The 18,466-nt window shown below is 47.5% G+C and overlaps 1 protein-coding gene across 2 annotated transcripts in view; it reads right to left on the reverse strand.

Moving 5' to 3' along the window:
* The window catches only part of LOC138492680 (uncharacterized), a 436,464-nt gene extending 422,881 nt beyond the window's left edge, over positions 1-13,583 (reverse strand). For both annotated transcript variants that reach the window (XM_069620007.1, XM_069620006.1), the window contains exon 1: positions 13,399-13,583. In XM_069620007.1, the coding sequence (XP_069476108.1) occupies positions 13,399-13,482 (84 nt within the window). In that variant the 5' untranslated portion in view covers positions 13,483-13,583. The remainder of the gene's footprint in view (positions 1-13,398) is intronic.
* Positions 13,584-18,466: the final 4,883 nt, after the last annotated feature.

The following is an 18,466-nucleotide window of genomic DNA, read 5'->3' on the forward strand; positions in this document are numbered from 1 at the left end:
TCTCGAATCTAGGTGTGCCCAGCCTGGTACTTGAACTGCACTCTCAGGCCTCTCTCCCACTATACAGGACTCTCGAATCTAGGAGTGCCCAGCCTGGCCCTTGAACTGCACTCTCAGGCCTCTCTCCCACTATACAGGACTCTCGAATCTAGGTGTGCCCAGCCTGGCCCTTGAACTGCACTCTCAGGCCTCTCTCCCACTATACAGGACTCTCGAATCTAGCTGTGCCCAGCCTGGCCCTTGAACTGCACTCTCAGGCCTCTCTCCCACTATACAGGACTCTCGAATCTAGCTGTGCCCAGCCTGGCCCTTGAACTGCACTCTCAGGCCTCTCTCCCACTATACAGGACTCTCGAATCTAGCTGTGTCCAGCCTGGCACTCGAACTGCACTCTCAGGCCTCTCTCCCACTATACAGGACTCTCAAATCGAATCTAGGTGTAGCCTCCATCTCTGCTTAATGTAGGCGGATACCTGCTACACTATACAAGCTAGGCCCACTGGTATAGGCCTCTCAATTCTAGACCTGAACAGATATTGCCCTAGCCGATCAACCTCGCAGCCTACAGTACGTATATCTCACACCACTAACGTGGACACAGGCCGCAGGCACGGCCAAGCATCCATGCACGATAGAATACGGCTACGGCTAAGCACATCTGGCCTAGTGCGCACACAGCCATCCAAACAAACACCTGACGTACCTCAACACCTCTGCCACTAGCATACAGCGACCACCTCCCGAAAGGAATCCGGTTCAGCTGGCCTTGCATAGACTCTTTCAACAATAGCAATCTATCTCTAACCCACAACAGCACCCACCCATGTGTCTGACCTCTACTGGGCTGCTTAGTCGAGCCTTGCCAGCCACACAACTCCTAGAAAGGCAACATGCGCACACGCATCCCCTAAACTAAACCCCCTAGAATTTTTCAACCACATTGACTATGGTCACCAAGGGCGTTCAACCAAGGAAAAAGCGCATTGATGCCACACAAGTGGGGAAAGAGCGCTATAAATAACGAAATACAATACAATATGAAAACGTACAAGTGGGAGACTCGGGAACAACAAGGGAATTGCTTTAAACAAACTTGAAAAACTACAGGAAGATGCTGACTGGTGTATTACCACACCTCTGCAATGCCCCATTCTCTGAGAGGGCAGCAGGGCTGAGGCAGAGCCAGCCCCGAGTCTTGGAGGTCCCAGTTTGATTTGCTATTGGGAGAAGTATCTAAAAGGCAGTGCCACAAGGGCAGGAGCAACAATGTCCATGGGGTGGGGGGTTGGGATGTCATGCAAAGATACAAGGATCCGTCTTACACAACGGGGGTCCACCTCCCTTCCTGCAGCAGCACTGTAAGCCAAACAGACACCAGTTCTGTCTTTGCTCTCACACTATGATTGCTGCCTTGCTTCTAGCCCTGGTCTTTTTGTTAGGTTTGGTTACAGTGGGAGGGTTCAAAAATGCCAGGTGCTGGGAGCTATTTAGCTCCTGCTTCTAGCCTCCTAGTAGCGCCTGGTTGGCTTTACAATAATATCCTCCTGGAGCTACTGTGGGCTACTGATGCTAAATGGCGTCATAAACACATGCGTGCATTCCATTAACTCTGTATGCGTGGGAATATGTGTAAAGAAGCTCTAGACGTAAGACATTAAAAGTATATTGCAAGTAAAACGTTACAAAGATGTGATTTTTCAATCCCAATGCTAAAAAACTCAATGAAAGGATTCACCAAAATAAACCCCATTCTAAAGAAATGTTCAACATATTACATGTGCTAAAGAAATGCTCCTGTAAATAGCCAGGAAGAAGAAAGCGATGATTGGTGTCAAGCAATTCATGACACTCTCACCAATAAAACCGAAAAACACCAGCTGATCATTAGGGGTCAATTTAAACCATTCTCTAAGGGCACCGGGACATTTGAACCTGCAGCCCATCTTGTTCAAACCAATCTCGACACCTTCACTTTTGAAAGGGTATCAGCGTTAGAAGTTCTTGCAATTATGAACAACATGAAGCCTTCCTCGTGCAAGGGGGATGTCTTTCCGGCTAAGCTTTTCAAGGACTTTGCAGAGATGCTAGCACCATGGGTTGTTCACTTTGGGTTCAGTCCTTTGGTGAATCTTATGTCTCAAGTAACATCAAAGAGGCGTGGATCATCCCGCTTATTAAAAAAAGATTATCTCGACCCCCTCAGTCCCTGGAAAGTTTAGACCCATCACTAATGTGCCATTCCTGCTGAAGATAACTGACAAAATCGCATATCAACAGTAGCAGAAATTTGTAGAAAAAAAAACAACATTCTTGCAGATGAACAATCAGGCTTTCATGCCAACGTGGCACTGAAACGGCTCTTCTAGATCTCCAACCTAATATTGCCACCATCATTAAAAAGGGAAACCCAGCTTTACTTCTCCTGCTCGACCTCTCGTTGGCGTTTGACTTGATTGACCATGATCTCCTTGTCGAAAGATTAACAACAGTCGGTAGATGCTCTCCCGCTGCAGCAAGTTGGTTCAAATCCTTTCTGGGGCCCAGAATGTCGGCAGTTGCTAAAGGAAACCATACTTCCCTAATTCACGAACTCCGCCGATGACACCCAGTTGGTTTTCACACTGTCAGGAGTTCATGAAAAGGATGTACAAAGGAAAAGCGAGGTGTTTCTTGCCATACAGAAATGGATGCCGACTAACTTGCTAGCCCTCAAGGAAGCCAAAACAGAACTACTGATAGTTGGTACTCCACAAAGGTTAAAGAAACTAGAGGATAGTACCAAAGTTTTAAAATCAACAATAACAATATCATGGTCTCAGAGAATGTAAAAACAATGGGTATTTTTGTGGACTGTAACCTATCTTTTAAAAGGCAGGCATCTTACTTAAAATCGACATGTGCTTTCTATTCCAACTTGTTATGGCAAATTCGCCCATACCTATCTAACCCAAACCTTGCAGTCATTGCTGGGGCTATAATAAATTCAAAATTGGACTATTGTAATAGTCTGTTGATGGGCACCTCAAAATCCAATATAATGAAAATGCAAACTATTCAGAATGGAGCACTCAGGGCCGTTAATGGGCTCAGCCGACGCTCCAAGATGTCTACTGCTAGGAGGAATCTTCACTGGTTACCGGTTGGACAAAGAATAAAATTCAAAGGCGCAGTTATGGTCTTCAAATGTCTAGCCGGTACTGCTCTAATCTATCTTTCTGACAAAGTAAAGAAAGCCCTCATCAGGAGAAACTTGCAGTCTAATGGTAACCACAACCTACTCCAACCCAGTCAACTTCTAAAAAAAGAGTTTGTAGTACCAACTTCAACTTCTGGGTCCCTATGGTCTGGAACTCTCTTCTTGTAGCCATAAAAAAAAATGTGATTCCATCAACATATTTAAAAAGCAACTAAAGACCTGGTTATTCGACGATGGCACAGCGTAACCTGCGTCCACTCCAGCCTGCTTTCTTGAAGATCAGCTCCCCACTGTCTGTATTATTGTTTCTGTCCTGTGAGCGCTCCGAGGCCCGTGGGCGAACAGCGCTATATACAAATAAACATATGTCCACATATAAGGGACACAAGGTTACAATGTGCATCTAATGTGTAGGTTAAATGTGTGACTCGCATGTACCAGCTCCTTGTCACCCATCAATAACTCCTGCTTCGTGAACCATGTCTGAGACCCAGGAGCTGCTTTTAGCTGCAGTTTAGCAAATCCTTATTTCGATCCCTGCAGTGATGCATATGGACAATGTCTATTCTATGCTGCTAGGCGTTTTATACTTCACAAAATCACCACCAGAGAGGACCAAACACATCCCTTTCAATTCGTTTGCTCTTTAGGTTTTGCCCTCCACTGGCTAGTGAAACTAGACCTCACACTACTACAGAGATGGAGATGGCCCTATAGTCTGTCCTCTCTTTCCATATTTTTGTGTAGGCATGGAGAGATGGAGATGGGCCTTTAGTCTGTCCTCTCTTTCCATATTTTTTTGTAGGCATGGAACGATGGAGACTGGCCTGCAGTCTGTTCTCTTTCCTTAATCTTTTGTAGGTATGACCCTGGCGTATGCTGGCAGGTGGTATGTGGTGAGACTGTTGTTCTGTGCAGTCCTTTACCATTTCTTGTCGGGGCACACGCTAGTGGGTGCAGTACGCCCACTTTTTTTCAGAAGGTGGCCCCATCCTCCCTTGGTGTTTCAGGAATTAGAATAAGAGTTTGATCTTTTCGATGGTGGTCCTGGGATTCGAACCAAAATCGGCAAGATTAGGGGGTGAGACATTTAACCACAAAACCATATGAAGGTCTGTTCATGACCCTTGTGAAATACCTCAGGATATGCAGGGAATATTTAAATACAGTGTTTTAAGTCTAAAAGGTGTGCACCTTTTATATTTGGCAAGTGACATTATAGAAAGGCTCCCCTGTTGTTTTTTCAGGTATTCATGATTAATCTTCTAAGAGTCAAATGTTTATTTGTCATGTGTACTTTTTCAATTGGGAAAGACCAATTGACAGAAATCTGGCCATTTCACGTAATCTGTTCACCCTTTGTGACGTTGCTTGACATCAGTAGTAGAAGTGTAGTGGATCCCCGCTCCCGACCGTTCCCGCTCACTTCGACCACTGCTTGCCATTACTTATGTTGATGAACCCCCAAGTTGTGAGCCCTATGGGTTGTTTTACTTGAATGCTAGAGTGCCATTTCAAACAAAAATGTAATGCATAGGTGTCAAAAACGTGTGGGGGGCGGGGGCAGCCTTACAATGGAGGGTGGATAGCTCGGTGTGAGAAACCGTGGATGTGGTCGTCGGGTAATGGTACATAAGCCTAGGCAGAGAACTGGGGAAAAAGGCATGAATTACACCAACAATACACAGACCAACTGAGATATTTCGGCATGAAATTGAATATTTTGCGGCATAAAAAAAGCCAATTTTGCAGAACGAAATAGTTTTTAAGCCAGCATTTTGGCAGCACATCTTTTATTGACTGCAAGGGTGTACGATTGGCAGATTGCAAGAAAGAGGCATTGTGTGAAGCTGCAGTGTGCCACGCTATCATTTATTGAACATTTTCTAGCAACTTAAAAAGGAAGAGTCCCAAATTTCCCAATCTTGACAGAACAGTGTTTGTTTCACTCAACCCTTTTGGTTTAATGTGCGTGCCTATTTGATATTATTAACTTTATTAATCATTATCGGTCATATGTGTGAAAATATTTCCCTTCTGTGTCCTCCAAGCACACAGGCGCCCCACTCAGCAACACCCCTCGCACTCACCAATTCCCCCATCACAACTACACTCCCAAACCACTCACTCGGCCAGTCCTGCGCATACTCGCATGCTCCGTCACACTGCCCAGTCACAGCTCGCACTCCCCAATGCATGTCACACTCCTAAACCATGCTCCCAACTCACACCTTTCTCCCCAGTTCCTCCTGCAGCCTGGAGTCTTTCATTCGTTCTCGCTCCCTCTGTATCGTGCATCCTTTCTCCGATTCTATCACACTCTTCCCCCATCCTTTCTTCCAATGTGCAGCTCGTGGCCTCTTTCTGGCCAACCGCTCCCCCTGTGCTTTCTGGCCCGCCACCTCACCTCTAACCCAGTGCCCTCTCTCTGCTTTCTTGCCCATTACTCCACATCCGGCCTATCTCTCCCATCTCTCTCTCTCTTGTTTCTCCATTCATATTGTCACATTTCCAGGGGCTGAGCTGTTGCACAAATGATGCACTAGCGCAACCGCCTTGTATACATTAGTGTCAGCAGCGATGTCCCGACACCAAAGTGCTACAGCTTCCCAACACATTTAACTGTGATGGGCCACTAACGGGCCTGTCCCTGTAAAACGTGATCCAAAAACAAAACGCCTTTCGACCCCCATTTGAAGAAAAGAAACGCAAGTTAGACAGCAGCCGTGCATACCGCTGCTGTCACACCCTGTCATGCAATGCACACCCCTATGCACCTATTCCAAGGAGGCGCAGGGGGGTCCTTACTTTTCTGCAGATTTAAAAGCGCATCGCGCTTGTGTATTCAGGATGCACTTTTATATGTGCAGAAATGCCCCCTGATTTGCGCAAGTGCGCAAAGAGGTCAAAAAGGCCGTCTGAATGGGCGTGTATGAAATGCACCCATTCAGATTAACTTTTTGCATTGGGCTGCTCCTTTTTTGGCGCAAGTGATGAAATGTGCTAGCGCGTTTCATTACTGGCGCCCAAAAAGTTTTGGGATGATGGCGCTTTGGATCGTGAAATGACGATAAGCTGGAGGCTCTAAATACAGGCTTAGCCCTACAACATATGGCGATATAATGAAGATGTCTACAAATGGTAAACTCAAGTGGGGTTTAGGAGGGAAGGGTGAATGGGGTCAGTATATGGCAGGGGGTCTGAAGACCATTCACTGTCCAGCAGGTGAAGCTGGAGTCTGAACTGTTCTACCAAAGGGATACATAGACATACAAGTAGGACGAAAGTAAATACAAGTAAATACAAACATAACTGTAGTCCTACTTCTATGTCACTGGCCTGTTGCAGGGGGCGGGGAGGGGGTGTGCTCTAAGGCACAATCCTCTCATTGGAGGAGAGGGGGAGGAAATGGGTGCGCTTGAAAAGCATTTCACCCCCGCATTCGCGCAGGAAGAGTTGTGGCAGGACCCGATTTTGGGATTTCGAAATCAGGTCCCGGCAAAAACCGGCACCGTAGGCACCCACCATTGCAAACCTGGGACGGGGTTTTTAAAATAAATAAACTCCCAGGACTCCGTGTGATTTCCCAGGACTGTCCAGGGAAAACCGGGACGTCTGGTCACCCTAACCTTTGAGGAGGGAAGAAGGGCATTTCAGTGCAGTGTGGGGGCAGGGTGGGGGGGTGTAAGGAGACAGAGTAGAAGTGGGATTTACTGGTCCATCTCTATATCATGTGTAGTGCAGCTTCGGCTGCTTCTGGAAAGATGGGGTGGTTACAGGCTGTATGCTTCATTGGTCATGGAATAGGGGGGCACAGCTTTCCGGAGCCATATAGACTTAGGGTGTACCTTTATCCATCATTGCGTCAGTGCTGTAGCCCCTTCTGACCATTATAAGACCATATTACTAGGTGCCCCCCCCTCGCATCATGTGTGTAATCCATACTAATTAAATGAATCCTTTTCCGCCTTTTCCCCTCCTCCTGTCTACTATTAATGGCCTGGAGAACAATACTGACCCAGATACCTTAGCAGACGCCTTCAACAAAGCTATGTCTCATGCACTAGATACCATTGCACCACCCAAACTACGCAAAGCTAAGCAAGAAGCCCACCTTAATGCTTGGTTCACACCCCAACTTAAGGACCTCCGAAAGCAGAAAAGAAAACTGCAAACTATCTGGCGCAATTCGCCCACTGACAATAATAAAGCTAACTTAACCCAATTCTCCAAACATTACAAGACAGAAATTATCAATACAGAAAAACATGTATTCAATGACAGAATTACTAATGCTAAATCTAATACCAAGGAACTTTTCGCCGTCCTCCGGGAAATGGAATCCCCCATTCAACCAACTAACATTGTCCCCAAGGACAAGATATGGTGTACTAACATACAGAACGCCTTATCGAATAAAATCTCCACCCTCCAACACCAAATAACTAATAAAAAGGATTCCCTCTCTTCTACTGATCAACAAGTACCCTTAGCCACTGAACCCAATACTATCCCGCCTTTTAGCTTCAAACCCATCTCTATTATCGACACTGAAAAGGTTATCCTCTCACTGAAGCCATCTAACTGTAAGGGCGACAGTTGCCCAGCACAAATAATAACGACGCAGCTAGAGATTTAGCCCTGTTTATCTCGAAGCTCATTAACTCCTCCTTCAAATCCAACACAGTACCGGCCAACCTAAAATAATCCTGGGTCCTCCCCCTACTTAAAAAACAAACCCATGATCCATCCATCCCAACCAATTATAGGCCTATCACCACCGTACCCTTCCTACTAAAAATCATTGATAGAGTAGCCTATCTCCAAATTCAAGATTACTTAGAAGCTAACCATCTACTAGGCTCGCACCAATCTGGCTTCCGCCCTCTCCATGGCACTGAAACAGCCCTGATAGATCTTAAAACTAAAATTGAGGAATTTAAGTATAGTGGGAACACAGCGCTGCTACTCCTCCTGCACTTGTCAGCAGCTTTTGACTTGGTGGATCATGCAGTCTTATGCAACCACCTCACGCTCGCTGCCAATTTCACAGGGGAAGCTGTAGCCTGGGTCCAATCCTTTCTAGCCAACCGGACCATGAGAGTCTTCTCCACCTCTACCTGCACTGATCCCATCCAAATCACACGTGGAGTCCCACAGGGCTCCTGTGTCTGTACAACATTTTCACCAAGCCATTGTTCGACAAGTTGGACAGACTGGGTGTCACCTACACAAATTATGCAGATGACACCCAAATCCTCATGCCCCTTTCGGGCAACTATGAAGTGGACCTGGCCTTGGTGAATAAAATATACATCCTCATTCATGCATGGATGGCCACCCATGGCCTCTGCCTGAACGACGATAAAACAGAAATCCTGCTCCTCGGATCAGACCATAACCTAACTAAACTCACCCCGGACTATGCTTCATTTAACATTGATAATAATACTATTAAGGTTATGCGAGAGGTTCAAACTCTAGGTTTTTACCTCGACTCAGCTCTCACCCTCAAAAAGCAAGTGAACGCCCTCGCCTCTACAACCACTTACACCTGTAAACTCATCCGTGCTGCCAGACCATTCCTGTTCAGTGCCAGCTGCCTCACCTTGGCCAATGCTCTTATGTCTAGACTGGACTATTGTAACGCCCTATACTCGGGCGCCAACAAGTCGGTCATTGACAAACTCCAGAGACTACAAAACAGCGCCCTAAGAGCAGCTTTTAATATCCCACGCAGAGAGCATATCTCCAAATACAGGACTGAGGCCCATTGGCTAAAGATAAAGGACAGAATCCTCCTTAAAACTATTTCTCTCACATCTAAATGCCTAAACAATCTAGCACCCCCATACCTAGCTGAAAAAAATCAACAGGAGACCCTCAAACCGACAGACGAGATCTGCCAACACCTCCTTACTCGAAGTCCCTAGGTGTGCGTTTTCGAGTCTATATGCGCTTCAAGGGTTTCCAAGACTTGAAACTTAATCTGAGAGATGTTGTGCTTTTTCTCGTTAAAATGTCTTGCCACTGCAGTGTTCATGTTGCGATTGTGCATGCATGACTTGTGTTCATTCATACATAGTCTCAGTTTACGTCCTGTTTCTCCTACATAGTAAAGTCCACACGGACATTGTATGCAGTAAATGCGGTTTTCTGTGTTAATGGTTGCATAGCATCTGATCGCTATCTTCTCTCCAGCGTATGGATGTGGAACTAATCCACCTTTGATGATATTGTTGCAGTTGCTGCAGTTCAAGCAGGGATAAGTCCCTACTCTCTTTGGTTTGCTCCTTTTTGTTTTGATATCCCTGGTGTTCACGAGCAGGTCCCTTAGGTTGCTTGATCTTCGGTATGCAAATGCTGGAACCTCTAAGAATAAATGTTTGGTTCTTTCATCACTTCCAAGTATTGTCCAATGCTTGTCGATGCATCTCTTGATCTGCATACTTTGTCAAGAGAACTTTGACACACATACTAGCGCCGGGGATTGTTTTTTGTCTTTTGGAATGAGTGTGCTAGTTCTTGTTTTGGTAGATACCTTATTTCTTGCTGCTTGTAAATCTTCATTGGGGTATCCCCTTTCCTTTAGTTTTTTGCTCAACTTTTCTAATTCCTCTTCGCATTCTCTCTGGTCACTAATAATCCTTTTCAAATGCAACATTTGTCCATAAGGTAAATTCTTCAAGGTGTTCTGCGGGTGAAAACTCATACGGTGCAATACATTATTCCTATCTGTGGGTTTAGTGAACAGGGAAGTTGTGATCTGTTGATTATGCACATTAACATTGATGTCCAGGTAGTGTATGCCAGGATTGCCAATTTCTGAGATAAATTGAATGTGTGGATCTATGCTGTTGATTTATATCATGAACTCATCCAGTGACTCTCTTGTTCCTTGCCAGATACCGAAAATATCGTCGATGTTTCGGACCCACTTTTTTAATTTGCTTTGCCATTCTGTTTTTTGAAAAATATGGATTGTTTCAAATCGAGGCATGAACACATTTGCGTATACAGGTGCCATTGTTGCACCCATGGCAGTGCCGGAATTTTGGATATAGAATTCATTCTTGTATTCAAAGTACGAGTTCATAGAGATGAAAGTGAGCAGTGTCAGTATAAATACTTTCACTGCTCCTATCTCTCCTTTCTGTATAAGTAGCCACTCAACTGCTTCTTGCCCTAAGTCATGGGGAATGCTTGTGTATAGGCTGGTCACATCGATTGTAAAGAGAATATCCTGTTCAGTGAGTCGTACTTCTATGATATTCAGAAAGTGTGTGCTATCTTTTACATACGTAGATGTCTTCTACGTATAGGGGCTGAAAAAATAGTCAATGTAAGTTCCTAGTGGTTGCAGAATTCCCCCTGTGGCAGCCACTATTGGTCTTCTTGGTGGGTTAATAAGCCTCTTATGAATTTTAGGCAGGAGATAAAAGGGTGGTTATTGGGTTTCAGATCGAGTGGAAATGCCTTAGTTTTCTTTGTTGTCATGTCTCTCTCCTCTGCTTTGGTTAGTAGTTCTTCTAAATGTTTCCGTATCTCAATAGTTGGATCATGATCAATTTTGGAGTAAACATTATGATTATCCAGTTGTCTCTTGCATTCGTTCTCATAATCTTGTGTATTTTGCAGTACTAACGCACCTCCTTTGTCAGCCGGTCTTATCGTTATTGTGTCGTCAGAATATAAATTCTGAATTATCAACATTTCTCCTCTGCTGAGGTTTCTGTTGCTGTATGCTCCATATTTGATTTTTTTAAGGTCTTCTGTGACCATTTTTTCAAACATGTCTATGGCTGCAACACTGATTGGTGGTACAAATGTACTTTTAGGTGTAAATTCCACTAGATCTGGTGGTTCATGTGCAGAGTCAGTATTGTCCATTTCTGCAAAGAAGACTTTGAGTTTCAATTTTCTGGTGAGTTTGTGCAACTCTAAATAATAGTGGAACACCGATCCTCACCGTTCCCGTTCACTTCGATCACTGAGTTTACCTTGACACACTTCCTGCAGTCACTGTCCCCCATTGCAGCTAGTCTGTTACGGCAAACACCCTGCGCCCCATCCGATGCCATTGTTGCAGTCACGATATTTTCTCTGACCACCTAATAGGTGACTTGTATATACACTTTTAGGGCATACACCCAAGTACAGCAACTGAGTGCACGCAAGATTAACGTGATAAAGCAGTAAACACCTTCACGTACACTAATCGATCTGTATCCTTCAAAGTGGGGTCACCTAGCCAATATTGAGTTGATCAATCACACACACTTGAAAGGTGCATGACAAAGAACATGGTGTTGACTGTCTCGGGTCAGGTTTTGGTTTAACTGTGAAAGCACCATGAACAGGTGTACTGATCATCCTTGCTTTCTCTCTCTCTTTTTGTGTTTAATATTTGTTTGTACCTGTGGGCGCCCTGCCCAATTGAATAATTGTCTTCTGTATCATTGTCTTCCGTTGAACTATGGTTTTAGATCTTGTTTTGGGTGTGTTTAATACTCATTAACTGATATCATGCTTTTTGAAACGCAAATACTACTATACTAGTAGTGCATAAGCAACCCGGCTCTGAAGAAGGAATTGTTCCGGAATGCATTAACCAGGGGGTTTCTGTTTGCCCCAGCCTCAGCACTAGCCTAATTTGTGGAGTTGAACCAATAACTTTGATTTTTGAAAAATCAAGAATAAAATGATCTTTAAACGGTAATAGTTGGGACTCGAATTTTTATATATAAGCATTAACAATTGTTGAACCCGAAGTGGGTATCAAGGGTGTGCGGCCCACACCGAAGACTAATCAGCCTAGGTCTTTTTTCTCCCGGTTTACTTCAGTGCCCTACACAGTGGCACTTGATAGTGGTCTGCAACCTACGAATAAGTAAAATATTGGAACTATACACAGTTAGCACAACAAAGGAAGACAAACAAAAAACAAGCTGTGCACTCTCGCCATCTCTCTATTGAATAGGGCAACATGTCACATGTTGCAGCCGGGGCATTCCAATATTCTAAGTGACTAGTAACTAAGGCTCCTATTACACCTTTACACTTGCACACGGACACGAGTGGACAAATCTTCCAAGTAGAATGGTGAATATGGGTGTAAAAAGTAGAGGAATGGAAAACAAAAAAAATAATAGTGGAACACTGCTCCTGACCGTTCCCGTTCACTTCGATCACTGGGTTTACCGCGACACACTTCCTGCAGTCACTGTTCCTCGCTGCAGCTAGTCTGTTACGGCAAACACCCTGCACCCCATCAGATGCCATCGAAAACAGCCCCCCCCCCCACCTCCCTCGACCTTCAGTCTGACTTCCCACTTCCCCTGCAATCTCTACATATGCTTCGTGCAGTCTGAGCCCCTGTCTAGACCGTCCTGCAGCCGCTATCCGGGCACACACACACTCCCGTCTCTCCGCGCACTCCCTGCCATCACACACTCTACAGTCGGTCATCTTGCAGGCACTCCTTAGTTCCAACCCCTCTCTGCGGTCAGTCACCCTCCACGCGGCACACTCACTGCTGTCATTCGTTGTCACTCTCCGGACAGGCAGTCACCTTGTAACACTGCCTGCTGGCGCTCTCTTACACCCCTTGCAGTCTGCCCCATGCGGTCACTGTTTACATCCACGCCTTCCCTGAAGACTCTCCCCCCGCCTGCAGCCCGTCTCCCTGCAGTCTCGCCCTCTCGTAGACCTCCCCGTGCACTCAGTGCAGCACACGGTCGCGATCCTTGCACTCTCCGCCGGGCGACTCTCCCTGCAGCCTCTTGTCATACACACACACTATCCCTGCCTGCGGTCGGTCTCCTCCCGCAGCCCTGGGGTCTCACTCTCTACCCGCAGTCTTTTTCTCCCTATAGACCTCCATGCAATGTCCCCTTGCACTTCCCAGCTGTCTCTCCTGCGCGAGGGCAGCTGCAGAGAGAGAGAGAGAGAAGGGGGGCTTGTTCCGACTGATCGTGGGTGGTGCCACCCCCCGCTTCCCCTCTCCCTGGTGCGAGGGTCCTCTTTGCATTGCTTCTCCCGGGTGGCTGCCCTCTCCTCCCCACTTCCTCCCCTGATCCCGGGCGGCTTTGGGCGAGGGGCCCCTAACATTCCCCCTCCCACCCCGTGTGTGCCTGTCCCCTTTCCCCCATACTGCCCAATTCGTCGCCCTCTCCCCCATGGTTGATCTGGGGTGGGCTTACCTTGCTCTCCCCCTGCTCCGGGGTCCACAGGCACAGGGCTGCTGCGAGCAGGATCCACGAGGGGGCTGACCCGGGGCTCTCCATGCTGCTCTCACGCCAATGTCGAGTTCAGCGACTGAGCCCCCCACCCGGGACCTCTCTCTCCTCCCTCTGGAGTGCAGTCCCTCCCCTCTCTGATTACCTGCTACTCCCCTCCCCTCAGGACCCTCCAGCCCCTCAACTCGCCGAGCCTTCATCGGGTTGTCAACAACTCCCCTCCCCCTCTCTGTTTTGAGCGCATCCCCCACCACGTTCAGGATGGCACCTTTCCCTGCCCCTGCCAGCTCTCTCTATGCTACCCATCCTCCTGCCCAGCTTCCCCTTTCTCCGCCAAGCCCCCTCTGGTGTGCTTGCCCCTGGCGCCCAGCCCCTCGCCTTCTGCCCCAATCTCCTACAACCGCATCTACCTGCCCCTTTACTCTCTCTCACAATCTCCTCTGCCTGCCCCCCCTCGGTCCCCAGCCGCAGGCCCTTCTTTCCGACCCGTCGCCCCGCCATGCCCCCTCCCACAGTACCCGCTTTTTAACCTATGTTCCCCATCAATCTATTCCCCTGTACCGCCCCTTCCCCGTTCCCCGTTCTCTATTACTCCGTTCCACCCCCAGTCCTTCTTCCTGCCCCCCCCACACGATCTCACGCATGTGACCGTTTCCCCCCCAGCCTTCTCTTCCTGCCCCTTTCCCCCCAGCGTTTCCCTTCCCGCCTCTCGTAGCCCCCCAATCTGTTCTACCCAGATCTGCTCTCCCTCCCGCACCAGGCTCTCCTGCCACCAATACGGTATACTCCTCACTGCCCCTCGCTTTCTCCAGCCCGCACCCAGGGCTTTTCATGTAAAGATAATGGGGGGTGCACCATGGCACACAGAGTAACCCCCTTCTGGACGTGATATGCCTCAGGGCTCGCATTAGCGGCCAGCCCCTCTTCACATTCCCCGTGGAAAGTCCACCTGGCGCAGAGAGGTCCCTGGTGAGGCAGCTCCGGGCTTGGAAGTAGCAGCTTAAAAACGGGTTATTCTCGTGGTCAAGAACCCGGGTGCTATTTCATAACATTGCACAGGCGCGAGCCTCCAGGTCACCGAGGCACCGGTGGGGGAGGGCAGGACCCAGAGGCACCCGCTATCACCCCGGCCCTGGCCCAAACACCAGATTGCCTGCTGCATTTGGTGACGCGGGTTGTTTTTGTGCGAGTAGATACATTCAATGCTGAGCCCCCCCCCCCCACCAACTCCCTGAACCTTTCCCCTTTCTGGGACCATTTCATTGTGAGTTTTGGCTTATTGGGGTGGCAGCCAGGACTAAATGCTACATTCCAAACAGCCCGTGCTGCATACACCCTGCAATGCAAAGTAGTGCATTGCAGTTCCTTGCACTACACACAGCAATTAATGCTCTGAGTACATGCACCACGAGGCGGCGGGGGAAGAGCATGCAAGCAGTGCAGGGCAGCACAGCACCCCCTCTCACTGACTGCAACAGGAGGGTGGCAGAGCCTCCCTGCGCCTTGCTGCATGAAAAAGACGACCCACACATCTGAGAGCCAGCCAAGTGCGCAGTAGATGGCACCACAAGACTGTAGCTGGGTAAGCATACACACAAGCCGAATCTATTGGCTATGGCAATGGTTATTTATAGTGTCTCATGTACTGGCTAGCCACCTCTTAGAGTGATCCAACCCACGGGATATCGGTGTAACTCATTGTGAGGAAAAGAGGAGTGGGGGCACGGAGGCTCCATGTTCGGTCCGCGGGGACCGGGAGACTACAATTCCCATGAGGCAACGGGAATATGGGTAGGCGCGCAAGTGCGTAAGCAGGATTGCCTATAAAGCCCCTCCCTGGCCTGTGCTGCTTGTTGGTGATTTTGGTGTCGGGAACGGGCCGAAGGAGTACGGGCAGGACTAAGGATGGCAGTAGGAGGACGTGAGCGTGCACGAACAGGGAACAGAGGAGGAGGCGGCATCAAGAGAAGTCCCTCATGTGCGCAAGGTCACTGTTTAGACCGTGGGTACGTCCTGCTCAAGGCCGGGGGGACCAACTTCATGTTTCCCCAGGGGGTGCCGGTGCCCGTAAAAATAAAAAGTCCCATTTAAAGTATAGGGACATTTACGCCTGTGGCCTTTCCCGGGGGTGCGGAGGTGATCGAGCCCCAGAGCACCCATATACTCGGTGCCCCTGCTCAAGGTTTGATCTTCAAAGCCTGGGAAGGAGGGAAGTCACCCCCCGAGGCCTCAGTTAAGTGCTCCACATTTGGTGTGTTGGTGTGATGGTGGTAGGACACGTGGAGACAAACTACGGCCAAATTAAAGACTTCGGCAAACCCTTGAGTTTAAAACAGGAACGTTTCATCTGGCATACAAAACATTCCTTTTCTTGTTTGTCCAGCAAAGTCTAACGGAACGCTCTAAGACGCGAGCGAATGTGTTGGGGACAGGGGCTTAGGACACTGCAATGTTCACTGTGTGCATTAATAGCACATCCTTGCTTACTGCCATGATTTTCTGTGTTTAGCAAACACGTTAGTGCTAAGAGAGTACGCTCTTATCTTATACATGTGTCCATGTATTGCTTATGTAGATGCGTGTGCAGGTCCTCCTGGTGCAATGTTGTTTGTGTAGTTGCTTGCTAGTTATGTAATGATACATTGTATGTTTGCTTCCTTGTGTGAGCATAGTCCATATCAAGAAGGAGGGAACTCAAGCTGATCAAAGGAGGGAACACTGGTATTAAGGAGGACGGTGCAACAGGAGAATTAAAGTGTGTTTCATTACGTATTGCATGTACCTTTCCCTACTTGCCAAATACCCATCCACTACACAAAATCCTTACCCTCATTCCCGTTACCCTAAACACCCCCTTCCCTATCCACATCTTCTCCCTAACTCTTTTCCCCCTATTGGCTGGCTTGAGGTAACCTGTTATACTAAATCGGAAGGCAGTGCCAACCAAGGTGGGAGAGGTCAACTGCATTTGGCTTCCGTGGTCAGGAATGAGTTGTGAGATACTCCGGGGGTGTGACACTCAGCAAGAAAGCAAGAGTATCCAGAACACGCATGTATCAGAGGTTGATATTTTGTAACAGGCATTGTGCTTTGTCAAGCAGAGCACAGGCAAGTCCGTTATTGACACTTTGTAACAGCAGGCATTTTGCTTTGCCCTGCACAGAGCAAAGTATTAATAATGGACTTGACTTGTCGGTCTAGGAAAAATGGACACCTCTCACGATGGACGGCAAACGCAGTTTGGTGGCCGAAGGCCAACCGTCTCATGTACGTAACGATAGAAATACAGGTTTCCGAGTTTGACCAATGAACGGCCATTTTGATGTAACAAGTATCGCCATTTTGTTTTCTAACGATTGCTCATTGCTTTCTGTTCAAATTGCTTCGCAGCACATTTCTGCTTACACTGCTTGACTGTTAACATTGTTGTCTGAACGTGAAAGGACAAGGCCGCGAGGCTAATAAGAGTTTGTTGAAACACAACGTAGGCAGCTCTGGAGAGGAATGCCTGGCTCCCTCCTGAATGTAGCCTTGAAGCAGAGCCGCAGGGCATTTAATCATTTGACAGCTGCCAGCCAGTCTCGTTATATGGTAGAATATGTTAGAATAAAGCAGCTAAAGGCTTGAATTATGCTCTTCTTGCGGCCCCCCTTTTCCAAGCCCTGTAGAGCGTGTTGGCTCCCAGGACACGAATAGCACCTCATAGATAGCAAGGTCTGGAATGTGACTCTTCCCCCGTATGTAGCTCACTTACAAGAACAGAAGCACTGTGTTCTGTTCAACAACGAAAAGATGTCTCCACACTTGCAAGGTTGCATACTGTTGTTAGAATAGATATTTGAAGGTGTCATATTCATCGAAATTGTCCATCATCAAATCGAGTTCAAAGAAACCCAATAAAGGGTGGTGTTAAACATGTCACAGCTGATTGTATGATATGCATTTTGTATATATGTAACTGATGTACGTAATTCACTCTCTTGCGTCCCTCGAGGTCCAGAGATACACGTCGCGGGGCGTGAGACCGAGTTGGCCAACTGAGACTATTTGCTTTGCAATAAACCCAAGCTTTGGGAATACAACCTCATGTCTGGTGCATCTATCGTGTGCAGTGACTTGCCTTGTTTCCATAACGCGAGGGACCCCTAGAGGTCCCTTTCAAGATGGCACCCGAATAGGGACCCTTCCCACTTGTGTACGTTGTAATTGAGTTAAGGCGGAGAACGACGAGGACGGGACGATCGAGCTGGGATCAAGAGGTGTTCGGGGCGCCCTGTAGAAGTGATGAGAGATTCCTTTGCAGATCTGCACACATCTGATCCCTGATCGACGTATCTAGCCAGAGAACAAGGAGGCGAGGGTCCCGAAACGAGGCAGAAGCCAAGAAACGCAGACACAACGTCATTGGTTGCGTCAGTATACAGACGAATTGTGTCCTGGAGGACAAATTGATTTATCAGGCGAGTCATACCCCGATTCAAAATAATCCTGACATTGGTTGAGAGTTGACTTTGCAAAATCAAATGCCCTAGGTAAGGTTGATTAACCAAGGGGAGGTTGAAACATGCCTGGGGTATTGTCCACCCTAGCAGGGTTTTTCCGCTGCGGTAGACAATCTTTGGAAGATGGCCAAATTGCACCACCTGGGGGAACGCCGGCGTATGAGATGTATGTGAAGTATGGTGTGGAAGCGATAATATTCTGTGAGACTTGGCATAGGCAAACCAGAAAGCAACAAGACCATCAGTGGCCGATAAATGGTAGTTTTGAGATAGCGAGAATAGATCATTTGGGAAGGGTGTTGATAAGAAAGAAAGCGTGTCCCGCAGCATTTGATATCGTTAAGGACTGGAGAGTGGAAGCAATGCTCCGATTTAGAAGTAGAGCGAAGCATGCGCGCAGGCATAAATCGAAAGGTGAAGTAGCGGAAGAAAAGGAGGAGGAGGAGTGGACTGAGAGTCTAAGGAGGTCAGGTAGATGTGACCAGTTAAATATAGAAAAAATATACCCACAACGAGAATTGAACATAGCA

This window comes from Ambystoma mexicanum, chromosome 10 (assembly GCF_040938575.1).
Source record: "Ambystoma mexicanum isolate Mex_15411 chromosome 10, UKY_AmexF1_1, whole genome shotgun sequence".
In the NCBI taxonomy this organism is placed as follows: domain Eukaryota; kingdom Metazoa; phylum Chordata; class Amphibia; order Caudata; family Ambystomatidae; genus Ambystoma; species Ambystoma mexicanum.